Source organism: Arvicanthis niloticus, chromosome 6, assembly GCF_011762505.2.
Source record: "Arvicanthis niloticus isolate mArvNil1 chromosome 6, mArvNil1.pat.X, whole genome shotgun sequence".
In the NCBI taxonomy this organism is placed as follows: Eukaryota; Metazoa; Chordata; class Mammalia; order Rodentia; family Muridae; genus Arvicanthis; species Arvicanthis niloticus.
Window position 1 is genome coordinate 74,761,238 of NC_047663.1, and position 16,686 is coordinate 74,777,923.

The 16,686-nt window shown below is 41.9% G+C and overlaps 1 protein-coding gene across 4 annotated transcripts in view; it reads right to left on the reverse strand.

Moving 5' to 3' along the window:
- Positions 1-1,357: 1,357 nt before the first annotated feature.
- Positions 1,358-16,686, reverse strand: part of Clint1 (clathrin interactor 1) — a 52,434-nt gene continuing 37,105 nt past the window's right edge. For 2 of the 4 annotated variants that reach the window (XM_076937010.1, XM_034506205.2), the window contains 5 exons: positions 15,755-15,824; positions 8,791-8,865; positions 5,605-5,891; positions 3,980-4,130; positions 1,358-3,034 (listed from right to left, as the gene is read on the reverse strand). In XM_076937010.1, coding sequence (XP_076793125.1) covers positions 2,688-3,034; positions 3,980-4,130; positions 5,605-5,891; positions 8,791-8,865; positions 15,755-15,824 — 930 coding nt within the window. In that variant the 3' untranslated portion in view covers positions 1,358-2,687. Of the gene's footprint in view, positions 3,035-3,979; positions 4,185-5,604; positions 5,892-8,790; positions 8,866-15,754; positions 15,825-16,686 lie in introns of all 4 variants that reach the window. The other 2 variants (XM_034506204.2, XM_034506203.2) reach the window with 1 other exon arrangement.

A 16,686-nucleotide genomic window follows, 5' to 3' on the forward strand; every position in this document is an offset into this window, starting at 1 on the left:
AAGTGTGCTGATCAGAGGAAACCTCTGTGAAGTCAGTCCTCACCATCTACATTTAATGAGTTCTGGGGATGGGACTCAGTGAAACTGGAGTGGCAAGCACTTTACTGCCTGAGGCATCTCATTTTATACATACACACACATACATACACTCATCTCAATTTATATATAAGTACACACACATACACACATATATATAACTTATTTTGCATATATTTGTGAATGGATGTAGGTGTATCTGTGAAGGTATGAGGACAGCTTGTGGGATTCGGTGGTTCTCTTTCCACCATGTTGTATCCGGGTCCTGAACTCAGGTCATCGTGCAAATGCCTCTACTCTCTGAGCCTACTCATATGGCTATTTATATTTTTTTGTCTCTTGAAGCTATTAAGAGAAGGGAAAACTGATCTAGAAAAAGACACAAAAATTTAACTAGAGTATCTGTGACTCTACTGCTGGGTAACTTTCCCATTACCCCACTCAAACAGTCAAGTCCTTCGAGTACACAGGGCCCTTGGTGTGCTGCCACACACTGTAACCCCAGCATGGAGAGGATGAGACGTGTGAGGTGGGCCTTGCTATGCAGGGAGACATCTCAAAAGGCAAAAGGAACCGCACAGGCCCTCACTGAGGGAGCACTCAGCCATCCTCTGTGGTGGCAAAAGCCACTTTGGATATGGCAGACTGTGTTTAAGTCCAAGGAGAAAGGGGGAGGGGGTCCTTGGTGTCCACAGAGATGCAGCAAAGGAAAGTCAGGGTTGGCTGGAAAAATGTGTTGAGGTAAATGCTCTAAGAAAAATCCAACCCAACAACAGCAGCAAAACAGGCTCAGGTATGAAATATTTACTTCCTTTAAGAACTATAGATATTTGAGAAAGTGAAGACATATTTCTCAATTAAGAGTAAGTGAAGATTACAGGGTTCAATCGTAAATGCAGACAGCCTACCCCACTGCCAGCAGAGGTTGGCTGGACCGCTCTGAAGTAACAACAGTTGAAAGCTCCCATTCTTTGAAACTAATTTAAACACACAGAATTGTTGAAAGATTAAAAACCGCAGTCAGCTAATTACACCCTCTCTCATCTCTTATTCAGCAAATGAATCACTTTTCCTTCCCACTTAGCTGAAGTACATGGATTTCTGCCTAATTAGAAATGTTGTAGATAGGACATTAGCAGGAGCAGAGCAGAGCAGGGCGTCTCTGTGCTTCATGTTTAATTCCTGACAGCAAAGCCTGATAGGAGAGAATAGAAGTCATTAAATAATTTTAAATTATTTATAAAAATTACTTTGCCCAAATTATAATTATTTTTCCCCCAATGGCCTCACGTCTGGTGGATGAGAGACGAGGCGGCCCACGTTGGTTTTAACGAATGTTTTAATGTTATATAGAACAGATCATGAATACAATGGAAACAAAGTTGTATCAATTCAATAAAAAAATTTTCAACATAAAGTGGGGGAGGTAATAATTTGATACTTATAGTATTTATTTTAAAAAATATTCCCAGCTTGAGGCTGAAATAGTTAATTTTGCATTCCAGACTCTAGCATCATGATTTTCATGTGAGCTTAATGCAGAATCACAGCAGGAAAAAAAAAACATTTTAATTAATTTCCTTTATTTGTCATTAAATCAATAAAATCTCTGACTGCTACAGGTCTCCTTTAATAATATATATCGAACTTCTATTGGAACCATATTGCTAAGGCGGTATTACACACGCAAAACGCAAACAAAATGAATACGGTATGAAATCTAAACGTGAACAATGCTGCGTCCTAACGTACATTTAACTTAAGCTTTTAATGTATTTTTACCTTTCAATTTTTTGAAAAGACACCAAAAAAGATAAAAATAAATATTTTTCTCTTTTGACTGTTTCTGACTTGAATGATGGCTACAAGGATACCCACAGGAAGCAGCTTTGCCAAGTCAGCCACTGCAAAGGGCCATGAACAACTGCTACAAACAAACAACACACAAGAGTCTTCTCCGTTGTTAAAGGAAACCGCTGAGCAGTCCTGAGAAAGGCTTCCCAGTCCTGCACAGGGCGGCTGTAGGAGACATGGGCGAAGTCTCACAGCTGCGGCAGAGGGTTCGATCCCATGAGAGCTCAGACTGGAGTTAGCAGCACTGCTGGAGCCTTGGCAAAAGTACATACATCCAGTTACCTCGGATTTAGCCATAATCACATAGGTATGCCTTTTTTTTTTTTTGGACAAAAATATATATTTTTATAAAAAACTGATCATCCAACTTTAATGATTTCATATATGGACTTGAGAGTGGTAGTAAAGGAACAGACCCAATCATGACAAGGCGACTGAGGGACAGAAAAATCAAGTTCCTCAGGCGGAGAAAAGTATAAAGTTAGAGAGTGAAGCACACTTACTCAGCCCCAGCCGTGCCAGTTCTCCCACAGACTATGCTGTGACACGGGCTCTCTGACCCAGAGAGGCTCTCGTGTCCCCTCACCCCATCAGGAGCGTATCTTCACTGGGGAAACCGATCCTGACTGCCTCGTCTGAGGTGCTCTAGCATCGCTTCTCAAACACCAGCCTTTCTGGTTCTTTATGTGGGTCATTGAATTAACTGATAAAAGAAAAGGGAACTGCTTAGCATCTTCCATCCCAACATCACCTACTGCAGCTACAGAGTCTTCTTCCACTCGTTCCGTTACAACCTTTTATTTGCTGAAGTTGGCAAAGTTTGCAAAGGCATCTTGCTTGGGTTGCACAGTTCCAGAAGGCATGGCCATGCTGGGCATACCCATTCCCATTGTGCCTGTCAAGCCCATCCCCGAGGCTGACATCCCCATGTTCATGGTCATGCCCACCATGCCCTGGTTCATCCCTGCGGGGTTCCCCAGAGGGGGTATTCCCATGGTGCCCGTCATTACACCGGGCATGTTCATAGGCATGGGTCCCCCCATCAGAGGGTTAGTTTGTGGCCGGACAGGAAGCATGTTTGATGGAGAACTGAGGCTCACAGCTCCAAAGCTCTGAGTCATCACATTCAGAGGCTGTTGCATATCTACAGAAAGAAGGAGAAAAATGACTTCAGTAAAGATTTACAGAGCAGAAAAACATGATCCGTTTTCCTGACTTGTCAGTATCCAGTAAGTCAATTAATCTGCCCTGGTTACACTCAACAAATATTCATTGGATGTTGGCCTGGTCTCCTAGAGATGTAGAAACAGCAAGAGTGGGAAAACCATGACCCCAAAACATTCCTACAAAATCCATTGCTGACTCCCACCCAATAAACTGTCCAAAGTCAGGGTCTACCAAAAGCCTTAAAAAAGTTTATACTTTGACTCAGAGTGTTGTAAGAAGGAAAAGCAGATGTACAGAATGTATACAAATTTAACTCTATTTGTATTTTAAAAAGCTGAAAATTTAAATGACCAGTAAGAGAAGTCATACACCGGTATGAGGGGATAATCTAAAAATCATTTGTGTGTTTAGCACAAGAAAAAAGCCCTCATATTTATGTTGCTAAGTAAGAAGAACAAGAAAGACAACAGGACAGACATCTATCCATCCCTCAGCATCCCAAGAGAAAAGATCAGCCATGAGGCGGGGGACCTGAGCTGGGGAGTTCACATGGTTTTGTTTGTTTCTTCATCATGGTTTGCAAAAATAGCTGTGCACTGATTCTGGGAAAAACCACTTTCTGTTTTGGAGCACCGTGGAGAGAGTCCACTGCTGTAGGGATGCCAGGCAAGAGCTAGCCTGAGCTACATCTCACTGCCCAAGTGTTTAACACAATTTCTCCATGTAGCTCAGCTATCCTTGAATCACAGATCATATCACACCAGAAGCACAGTGCAGTCAGTGTGCCAGTGGGAAGGATGGATATGGTTATCTTCACATACACACTCACCCATCCCCAGTATCTATTATTATTTTAATACTTGAAGAAGTCCTGTAGTCAAGGCAAAATATATAAAACACAGGGACACTTGAGGTGACTTACTCTGCTGCTGAATCATTGTATTAAGCGATGGCTGCTGGGGCTTGGAAGGCTGCATACCAGGTAGTAAGTTGTCTAGGCTGATGTTGACACTGGGGTCAGACCAAGTAGAGGGCAGGGTTTTGCTGGCTGACTTCTGGACCATATCTGCATTCTGATTATAGAGAGGGTTAGGCTTCTGCAGCACTGCACTAACATTCTGCAGAGGCTGGAAAAGAAAAGGATGCTCTAGAAATGAAGTACCAGCTGCTCAGTTATCAGACGACAACTTCATCAGAATATCAAATAACCATGGATGCCTTATACTAATGACTTCAAGGCTGAGACGCTTCTTTTATTTATTCACTTTACATCCTGCTCACTGACCCACTCCCAGTCTTGAATGGGGCCTTCTGAAGACATTGGGTATGATCCCATAGCCCAGTGCTTGTCCTTTAGAAGGCACTATCTATGAAAAATGCCCTGAACAATAACCAACTTCAGGTTAATATAGCTCCCTACCCCAGGAAAACAGAATTATTGAATGCGAGCCACAGGGTAGCACATGACAGGGAGCAGAGACCCAGCAGCTGGGTGAACACAGCTGAAGCCCGAGGAAGGAAGAAGCGTATCCTCACAAAACAGAATGTAGGTCTGCCTGCTTATGTCCTAAGGTCCAAGCCATCAAGCGGCAAATGTACGACCCGGGCCTGACTGGTGTCTCCTGGCTCTATGCACCCCCACTGCCTCCAATGGGAACTGTCAGTGGCTCTCGAAACACATGTGGACTAACAGAGAAGAAATCCAGGAGAAAGAAGCAGAGGTGCACAATGGACTTTAAAGGACAGAAAAAAAAGGAATGGGAGATGAGAAATGAAAAGTCTACCAAGGCAAAGGTCAGAGAGGGACACAGTGGCTGGAAGCACACCACTGGCCTCTCAGGCACCATTCTGCTTCCTTCTTCCCTTCCTTTATCCCAATACTCCAAAGACAGGATCTATACATTTAAACAAGTGATTAGCACCAGAAACATATCAGTAATTCAGTCAAAACTAGCAAATTTCAGGTACAACTCAGACACTTTCCAACTATGTTCAAGTCTAAGATACTGTTATGCAAAAATCTTAACTTTTAAGGTGTGAAGTTAAAAACTCTCATGACTTTTCCTTTATTAAAATGAAGGTTGCCACCAAGCCAGGAACAGGGGGTATCATCCATCACTGGATTTTCTACTTGAGCAACGGTGTACAGTGATACAAAACCATCCAGACAAACCAGAGTTTAGTGACTGTTTTCCATGAGTCAAACAATGTATTTATCCCTCCAAATCAATGTTTAAATATAACCGAATACTAATTGGTGGTGACCCACTAGACTTCAGCATGTCTCTCTGTGCCAAGGACTGTAAGTAGGTAAGACTGCCCCTGCCTTCTAGAACACACAAAAGACACAGTGGGTGAAAAGTACAACCTACAACACAAGCATGGCCTCTCACGTCATGTGCAGTCCTAAGCCACCTAATGGTGCTTAGGCCTACACTGTACTATGGGAGTGGAGGAGGGGTCCTTGTTGTCTTACACTAACCCATCATGCTATTAGACATCTTAGTAGGTATAAGTAACAATTCCCAAGGGAAACAGACAACTTACCTGTGATCTTGACATGGGCAAACCAAGTCCCACAGTGTTACTGCTCATTAGAGAGAAATTCATACTCTGGGAAGACGTCATGGTTGCCTGGGATGAGCCCATAAGATCAAACAGGTCTGCAGAGTTTGAGGCAGCAGGAGATGGGCCTAAAGGTGGCTGTGAACCACTGATGAGCTCCACAGCAGGCGGCGGGGTACTGCCGAAGAGCTCACCACCAGAAGCAACAGGGCCTGATGGGGCTTGGTTGAAGGCACTCCAGTCACCAAAGTCGCCATTCCCACTTGTTGCTGTTACGGAGACAGAAGGCAGGCAAGGGTGAGAGGCACTCTAAAGTGCCCAGAGCAAATGCAGGCTATATGAACTGCAGCTAATTGAAGTTGATGGGAGTCCATGCAGGTTAGCATCTACAGACCCCATCTCCATCTGGACAGTATCCTTCCTCATGAATATTACAAGAGAGTTACAAGATGGCAAAGAAAAGTTAGAATTCTCAAAGTAAAACCCACCTCTTGGCTGACCTCTGCATGATACACAAAAAGCATCATGAAATCACACAGTAAAGTCTGCATTAGCTAAACAAATGGAACTCAGAAAAAGGAGAAACTTCTACACTGGTTAACTTCCTCCTGGGAGTGGGGAGGTACTCTACAATCTGAGTCCCATCTTTGCTCATCATTTAGAAGGTTCAAAGAGAAACCAGCCTGCAACTTATACCTGTGTAATTGGCAAAGCCTCATGTTCACCATCTATAATTTAATAAGAACAAAACAAACCATGGAGAATAAGAAGTTAATAAAATGAAGTGTGAACATTTAATACATTTGTGTTAGGAGGTCTCACATGTTTTTGTTCCCACTGACTATACATAGGCTACTACCATACTCTTCAGTATGCTGACCGCTCAGTGTATTTCAACAAAAAGCAAGGGGAGCTCTTGCTAGTATGGATCTGAAATGCACGCTGAAGGGGCAGGTATTAAAGGCTTGGCCTGCAGTCTGCAGCACACAGGAGACTGGATGGCAGCTGAGTCACATGTGTCAGTGGGCCCAGGCTGGAAGAAGGTGTGCTTTTGAAGAGCGTATCTGTCCCTCCCTGGCAGCCTCTCTGCTTCCATTCTAAGGACAGCAGCCTTTCTACCCGAGGCTCCCAAGCAGGAAGCAACTGGCCACAGTGCCTGTGAGCCCACCACGTTTCCTCCAAGGTAGTCTCCTCTATCATCCTCTCACAGTAACGAGAAGCTCACATTCCGGGCTAGCAGTAAAAAGTAACCAGCATGTGCTCACACATTCCAGAGACAAACTACTAAGAAGTTAAGCCTGAGCTGATGAGCTAGTCCCTCCAGGTCCAGCTCTTAAATCTATTCTGTGAAGCTGGAGTATTGGTATATGTGTCATCATCTGAGGTTTGATATTACGCTGGATTAACTTGGACAGTCCAAGTGAGTTCACCACACCGATGTTGTGTCTGGTCTCTGGAAAAGCTGCATACAGCACACTATCTGAAGTACACTGATGATATAAGTGAGTCATATGTAAACATTACTTTGTCTAGGCTACACATGACTCCAAGTAATCAATCTTTCCTTTAGAAAGGGAGAAACACATGCGTATGAGTCTGTAGCAGTTGAGAAGGTAGAAAGTGAAGAAATGGCCATTGAAGAGTGGCCACCTGAAGTGTTAAATGCACAGTCCTCACAATTGTCTTTACAGTTTGGAAATGCATGTCTAGCCTAAAAGGTAACCACCATAGCAACACTGTGTCACGATGCTAAGTATCAGAAGAGATCAGTCGTGTGAGGTCCTGCCAATCACTCCTCCGTTACTGGAGTAGTATGCAACATCCTTGGGAGAGAGACCTGGAGCTCTGCACACTGGACCACGTACGAGTGGGCTAATATTCTTTACCCAGGGTTTTACTGGAACTGTCATTACTCTTTACGAAACACTGTAGTAACCATTCCAAATTAGTTCTTGACAGTCAATGTTTTAAACCCATTTTAAGTAAGGCTGCTGAGTGAACATAAACTGTTCCCTGATTTTCCATTTGTAGGATCCATAAAGCAGAGTATGGGTGGAGCCTGGGCAAAGCGTGCTGCCCCATCTGAAAACTCAGTCCTGAAATGACTGATCATGCAAAGACGTGCTTCCTAGTGGGGCAGACGCTGTTCAGAGATGATTAATCATTGCTGTGGGTTCAGCACCTGTGTGGTGGTGAGGTCACTGCGTTAATCACACATGGATAGAGATGTATGGGAAGGCTGCACTAACATACTCAAGTTATTTGCATACTAGACAACTTCATATATATATAAAGACACCAGGGATTAGCCAGGGAGCCTGCACGACTAGGGCATGTTTGCCTTCCACTTTCATGTGCCCACAGTGAGGTGCCAGCCTTAGGATGGTGCTGCAGACCCAGAATGAAGCAGCTTAATTATGTAACAACTCTAGTTGGGGGAAAATACTCAGATTTTATAGGAGATTGTCAAAATAATACAAACCACACTCAAAGCTATGCATTTTTCTCCATAACTCTCCCAATAGATAAATTCAGTCCAGGCTATTTTAACAGCAATAGTCTATGTGAACTGAAGAGTAACTCTAACTTAATTACAGAACATTTTGCCCCAGCCCCTGCCTCAGGCTTCTGATTCTTATAGCTGTTTTTATAGTAGTCTCTCACACTGTAGATGACCCAGAGTCTATTAAAAAAAAAAAAAAAAATCACTATTCCTTCATAACCGCCAGGAAAAAGACATAAGGACCTTAGTCTGTATTTTATGTACCTCTACAAGATCTACAGATAGACCTGTCTACATGAGGAGCCACGGCAGGTGGGGTTCATCCTTAGTTTTGAGACAGATGCCCATTTTCATTCCTGGAAAATCAGGTCAACTATGGTAAACATGAATTACTACATTTTTGCTCTAAAGTAAGATCCTGTGTCCTTACACTCACCCTTGCAAGACTAATCAAGAATATTACGAATATGGGTAGTTTTTTTTTTTTTTTGGCAGAGTTTAGTACACAACTAAGTTAATTCATCTGCTATACCTAAGACACTAACCCAATATTTTGTGGATAAACTGAATTATGAAATGATAAAATTCTACAAAGATTAAAAAAGCTTATTAGTGGCTCTGTGTGTGTCAATTTTTCTCATAACTTTTCACAAAGCATCTCATACCTTGGGAAGGGAAATTGCCTGATGCAGCAGCTGAGCCAAAGTCAGCAAATCCCCCGAATAAATCAGCTGATCCTCCTAGAAGGCAAGAATGGGGAGGATGTTTTAAACAGCTTGAGTTGTAGAATAACCACAATAACATTTGATTATTATTTTTAAGCAACACACAAAAATATGCAACAGGAGAGGTCTACCCCCACCATATGAGCTAACCTGTTTTCTTGTGGTTCTCTCTGCCATCTTTCTTGGATTCTCAGACTTTCTGACATTTTCCCCCTCCAGTTTAAAACTTTATTTTACATACACATTATATATTACTTATGTCATTATATATATATGTGTGTGTATATATATATATATATATGTATGTATATATATATCATATGACATTTACATATGAGTGAAATCACACACTGAAATTAACCAGACTCAAACATATCAGTGAATTTCTATACAGTTAGAATAGCCATTCTGAAGCTGTGGGTCTTCACACTGCATTTAAATCTTTAAAGAAAAAGAAAATTCCATGGTAGAGTTAACACCAGAAAAACAACTTAAAAAGAACCAGACAGTCTCAGAGTCAGTCAGTCAGCCAGTCAGTCAGTCTGTCTGTCTGCCTCTCTCTCTCTCTCTCTCTCTCTCTCTCTCTCTCTCTCTCTCTCTCTCTCTCTCTCTCTCACACACACACACACACACACACACGGGGTGGGAAGTCTGTACATTTCAAAGTTAAAAACACGTTTACTTTTATTGTGCTGTGTGAGTATATGCCACATGTATGCAGGTGCCCAAGGAGATCAGAAGAAGGGATCAGGTCTCCTTGGAACTGGAGTTGTAGGACACTGTGATGTGGGTGCTGAGAACTGGACTTGGGTCCTCTGCAAGAGCAGTATGTGTTCTTAACCACTGAGTCATGTCTCCTGCCCCCATGTCAATGTTTTAAAAACAAACATTTGGGGAAAAATTTAAAGTTGGTTTGCATAAAAATCAATGTGAACAGATAGCAGGAGAGACCACCAGATGATGCTGTCTACTGGGAGGATGCTTTCCCACTTGCTCACTCCACAGGGGATTAAATACTTTAACACACGAAGAAAAAAAAAAATCAAGCTTTTTGCTATTTATTTACTTATTATTATTATTGTGTGTGTGGCTCTTGCACACATGCTATGAGATACATGCAGAAGTCACACGTTTCGATCCAAGGACAAACTCAGGTCATCAGACTTGTGTAATGTGAGCCACCCTGTCAGTTCTTTTTACTACTGCTGAATAGCTATTTTTAAAATGGCAAAATCACAGCCACTAGGTCAATCTCCTATGCACAGTTTGTATTATTAAACACTACAGTGAGAGTTTTACTTTTATCAATAGTGTGTACTACAGTGTTTTAAGTGTTAGTATTGTTTTCTTCTACATAAATGATTAACAAACCACAGATCTAAAACTTAAAGCTGCTGGCTTTGTTTTTTGTCCTCAAAGTTTCACCTGAGAGCTAGAACCTAAGGAGTCTAGAGCAGCAGCTCAGTTAGAGTGCTTTTAGTGTTACAAGAGTGGTGCACAGGTTATAGCACAGCTGCTTAGCCTGCAGTGCTTAGAAACTCGCCAGGTGGGACTGCAACATCTGGGTGGCACTCAAACACCACCAGGGACAGCCTCCAACATCTGGTGTCTTTTCTGAATTGTTTTATCGCTACAAGACATTCTACCCCATCTGCTCCGCTCAGCTGGGTTAATTAAGTGTAACCCCGCCCCTTCTTAGATGGCCAGCTCAATAAAGGGAAGAATCAGTTGCCGATACGTCTGTTGCTCTTTCTTTTTAATGTACACCTACGTAGTCGGCGATCAGCAGTATGACTAGCGCCTTCTTCCGTCCCCATTCTCCATCACCACACTTACTCACTGCAGCCAGCCTGTGCCAACCGCAGGCTCTGCCACCACCACCAACAGCTCATGAGGCTATTTTACAATTCCGCCAAAGGACAGTATCAAAATTTGATTTTTTTCTTTCTTAAAGGTATACTTTACGTGATAAAATGCTATGAGCACAAAGAGCAGGAGCTACGTGTGCATTTCCCAGTCAAGCACATGTCCATAAACACAGGGAAATCAATGCTGCAGACAGGTGGGGCTTAATCCGTGCTTGTTTTCTGTTCCTTTAGGTTAAACATTCTGATAAAGTATACTGCTAATAGAATGCTACTTCCTACTAACAGTAAAGAATCTAAAAACAGATTATGTTAATTTGCTTCATCCAAGCAGTGAATAAGTAACAGGGAGGAAATTTCATGCTAAGCCAAGTACAGCCCTTCAAATCTGAACTAGTCTAAGTTACCAAGAATCCATACTGGAGATAAAAAGAGCTTTTCCTGAACGTGGTGTTTCAGGTGTATCAGATCTTCCCCTTCTCACACTCACATGAAGACTATACACAGCAACTCGTACCCCACTCACGTGTGGCTTGGTTTCTACATGACTCCACGAAGGAGCAGTGGGACCAGGCATGCATGATCTCTGGCATGGATTTAACATTTTCTGAAGCACCACAAAACCACCTTTAACCGTCAGAAGCCTTTCAGAAATTAAAAACCCATTTCTAAAGGGCCAAGTTTCTCCTAGGAGGCACAGACATGATGACGCACTAACTCAATACAAGTGCCTATGCTCCAGCTCTTCCCACATCACCTCTAAGGAAGTACAGAGAAGACCATCAAAGCTGCACCGGAAAGGCTGCTGCTGCAGCTTCCCACACAAGCACTGTCATTACAAACAAACCCAATCCATCTGCCTCTCCAGGCCAGCAAGGAGGTTATTTATCTCCTTACCAGCCGTACTGTGAACTGTTGAGAGCAACTGGGAACAAGAAAAATATGGTCAGACAGTGCTTGAACTACAAATGAAAAAACCGCATACAGAGTTTAATCTAATGCATTAAAAACTGAGGAGTCCTAACATATATAAAGTAAGTGACTAATTTTTAAATAATCAGTAAGAACAAATATCTCCACTACAGGAAAAAAAAAAGAGCCCAGACCATCAACAGGCAAAGTCACAACTGGCTTATAAAATACATGTTCAAACACAGTACTCAAAATGTAATGTGATTCTCTCTTCATCAAAGACTCTGAGAAGCAGGACTACTTTTGTTTGGAACACGAAAGAATTTAGGAAAACCTCAAGCTAAGAAGCCTAGAGTATAGAAAACAGGAATCACTTGGTTAAATGACTTGAACAGACAATGTGTAACGAACAGCAAATGCTGCTGGAGACAAGCAGAAGGGAAGAAGGTCAGAAGAAAAGCTGTCCTCAACCAGAAGCCACAAAGCTTCACCATACAGCAAATGCTGAAGTCCATCTCACCAAATACATACAATGTCCACCTGGGAGGCGGCGCGCAGATGTCACCTGAGCAGATAGCTGGGAGGCCAATGTAGCAGAAGCAGATGTGCGGACAGTCTGAACTACATGGCAAAGTCTCATCTTAAAAACATTTTACAAATAATATTTACTAAAAATTTTAATAGTTACCTTTGTATCTTTAATTTGGGGCAAATGCATTGTTTTCCACATTTAAAAAGTCACTGTCGTCATCATCATATCATCATCAGTGAAAAAAAAAAAAAAAACACTAACAACTTCTAGTAAACTCACTTAAAGACAACTTCCACTCAAATGCAAGATGATGTACCGAGGCTGCCCCACAGTGCTTCCAATCCACATAAAATGCAGCTAGGTTCAAATGATAATGAATAATTTGGACTTGATACATTTTCAGCCCTTAAAAAAATGTTTTTAAGCTTGGCACACGTGATAGCAGTGCATGCCTTTAATCCCAGCACCTGGGAGGCAGAGGCAGGCAGATTTCTGAGTTCAAGGCCATCCTGGTCTACAGAGTGAGTTCCAGGACAGCCGGGACTACACAGAGAACCCGTTTTTACTAAGCCCTATTAACAGAGTTTTTCTAGCTGTACCAGCGACATGCTTCTCTCTACTATCATTCAAGAGACACACGGCCCATGGAGCAGTGAGCTAAGACCTGAATTCCTTACTCACAAAGGGACAAAGCCTACAAGGCTGACTCACACTAAAGGAGAAATGAAATGGTTTTAGCATTCTATTTTTAGTTGGCTTAGTTTCTAATTTTAATTTTCTAGCACTGACTTAGGAAGATGTTCCTGTGGCATGAGCTGTTACGTAGGAGGCACTGAAACATCACCTTAGAAGACCACAATGGAAGATTACGACAGAGCGCCTATCAAAACAATCTCAAGAACAAGTTGATATATCGCTTGGGTTTCACATATGCAGTTTTAAATTTGGTTAGATATTCTACAGATTTTAGCAGATATTCTGTAAAATGCTAGCAATGAAAATGTAAAGACACACACACACACACACACACACACACACACACAGAGGAAAGGGTCACACGGCTGTGCAGACACTCATCTGATGAAGGTGTCCATGTGCATCTGCTCGCCTCACTGGTGGCCTGTGGCCTTATTACTTACTTGCATGGTAGTCCTATGATACATACAGGACTTCTGGTAGATCCTTACACAGACTCATGTACAAGTGCTAATATTTAAATCTAACTTCCTTCTGTAGCAAAACTTCATTTAAAATCTACAGTTAAATACATATTTCAAATGAAGTTATTAAAAAGTAATTCTGATGTCAAACCATGTTCAGCTGCTTTTGAGATAATATTAAGCTAAATTTTAAGGGCAAGAAACCTTCCAGATTTCATTTAAATTCTGCCTCAGTTACTATATTAATATTAACTGCTATATGTATATAAGTCAGTCTACCATTTACACCAGAGAAGAAAAACCACTCAAAGGGTTCTTTCTGCTCAAAGTAATCTTGGGATCACAGTGGAGGAACGTCATGCCCACACAACTGACCTTCCCAGTTACTTAACTCTTTGACTGTTCCACAGATGCATAAACAGGGCCTTTCAATATTTCATGCCAGCAAGTCCAAAATAACTGATACTCTGTGACACTATGTCTACATTAGATGGCTGTATGCTAACTACCAGTTTGTATTATAGTACAGTTCAAATCTTAACTAGACAAAGACAGTACACATCAGTTGTTTCAACAGCCCAGGCAGGCACTTGCCACTGTGAGCACGGCAGCCTCTCTAGGTCAGAAGTAACTTTAGGATAGTTACAAAAGGATCTCAGAATTGGGTCAAACCAATGCCTTCCAAGTTTATTCCTAGGCCAGTACTTTCATGACAGCATGAAGAAAGAAAAGAAAAGAACTGGTGGTTTTACAATCACTAATCTATCTGTAAAAAGTAATTTATATCACAGACTTGTGCTTAAAGCCAAAAAGCAAATCCAAAAACAGTTTTGCTTTTGGGAATATTTATCCACAACTTGAAAAACAGCTGCACTTTGCATGCTAGTTCAACCCACATCTGTGCTGATCTACATTTTAATGTAATCAACTTTAAAGAGCCTCTGAAAAACTATCTTTAAAAAGCTCTTCTCTTGAGCTGTTTTATTGGAGTACAGTAGTTTATTAAGACTCTAATCATCAAGTGCAATCCTATGGTATCAATTTACTTACAAACAAGTTATTAGGAGTTACTCAGAATCTAGCACATGTTGGAGATCACAAGGAAGAAATCCTTAGTCTCATCAATGAGACAGGCTTAGTCCACTGTTCAATGTGATGTTTCCCCCCGCCCCCTCTCTGACAGATCTGGGTGTGTTGCCCAGGTTGTTCTGGAACTCCTCAGGCCAGGAGACCCTCTCAACTCTGCTGGCCAAAAACTATAGGCACCAGCACATGCACCCCACCCTGGCCCAGCTCTCTCTATAACATGCCTGACAGGGAGTTATACACATACTCAGATAATGCCCCTTTCCTCCAAAGCACCCAGCACGTTTATAACTAGGTAATTACAGTTCATTACTGCCCTTTGACTAACGATTACTTCCTTTACTTAATTTTTTCCAAGAGCCTAAGAATTCCATTTTAAGCACCTGACCGGTGTCTGAATCGGCAAACGCTCTCGCTGACAGATGAACATCTCTGCTTTGAAAACCACAATGAAGGTCATGAAAACATGCAGAGTAACACATATTTTTATAAGAGGAAAATTTAAAAGGTGACTGTTAATGTTAATTTTCACATTTTCAAAATTTATCTTAACAGCTTAAACATGCAAACAATAAAGCCTCCAAAATCTTTGTGAAAAATGTCATAAGTATATTGGACTTTGAAGGAGGAAGCAGTATAAAGGGAAGAGGAAGCCCTGTAAGCTGAGACATGTCACAGTGATCTGAGGTCATGCTTATCATTCACTGATATCTGTTTACAACCAACAGTTTTTCCTTCCAAGCAAGGCCTAAAACTGAGTGATATCCTTTTCAAAGCTTTGAAAAATGGGTGCATGCATGTAAGACCAAGAAAGCAAAGGTAACCCACGGATTCACTTATAGGCACCAAAGAAATTAGGGGAAGAGGCTATCAAATTATCATATTCTCCCTGTTAGGCAGTCAAATAATTCTCTCCAAATAGCAGAGAATGCTCATTAACTTCACATTAGCAAATCCAGGAAGTATTTCTGCAGGACTGGACAGTCCAGAGTCACACAAATGCTTGGCAAATGCTCTGCCAATAAGTTATATCCCCAGACCCCTTTCTAAGTTTTATCTTGAGACAAGGTCTCTTTGTCCAAGTTTCCTCAATGATTAAGGACTGCATATCCATACCTGGTTACTCATGTATCTCCCTACATAGCCCTGGCTGTCTTGGTACCCACTGCGTAGACCAGGCTGAATTCTCAGAGATTCACCTGCCTCTGCTTCCCAAGTGCTAGGATTTAAAGGTGTGCCCCACTACACCTAACTAGAACTTTTTCTTTAAAAATTCCATCTTTCATATAGCACTAAAAAGAAAAAAACAACCATAGTTGCTGGAAAGAAGCAGGCATTGCCCAGCTCACCTGCTGACTGGCTACTGCCATCAAACAGGTCAACAAGGTCCCCCGATGACTTGCTGCTTGGCACCGATGGCTGAAACAGTGGAAACAACGAGCAAGGTTACAAAGACCTCCAGTGTCAACCCCCCAATTTTGACAGAAATCCTGTAATCATCTAAACAAGGCTAGATTTAGATTTCCAAAAAAAAAGTAACTGGTCAAGAACAAACATCAAATCACTCTTTATATAACAAGCACCGTGAAAATCCTAATGGGTATGTCTTTTTTCTCCCAAATATGCTTTTTTCCCCCCAGTCTTAAAATATTTTTTTAAGGAAACATATGTATGTATGTCTACACACATGCATGCAGGTGATTTGGTGTTCAAAAGAAGGCATCAGATCTCCAGGAGTCTGAGTGTGTGTATCACAGGTGGTTGTGAGCTGTCTGATGTGGGCCAGTGAAAGCAGCACACTATTTCTCAACCCTTTGGGAAACACGATCTTGCCCAGGGTGGTCTTGACCCCAATCCCACCACTTTAGCTTCCCAAGTGCTGAAATTATAGGCATGCATGACCAAACTAAGTTCTAACATCTGAATTTCCTTCTAACTCATTTTTCTTTGTATTGCATTTCAATCTGGAAAACAGTGTCCTTCACACCAACCATGTTACAGTGCTAGCCTGCTCTTTATCGTTTCTTCAACCTTTCAAGTCCGCCCATGCTTCCCTAGAGACTGTAGCTGAGATTAGCCATGCTGACGGTATGAGATGGGCGCCTCCATGTACACTGCAGTGTCATTTCTCCATCTCAACAAAGTATACAGACAGTCACTCAGCACTGCGACAGGTTTCTTACCCAAGAAGACCTTGTTATTAATGACTGAGCAGGGTATGCCAGATGATCTATAATTGATATGACTGAAAGGCCCTGGCTTACTATGGCAGGAATTCTGA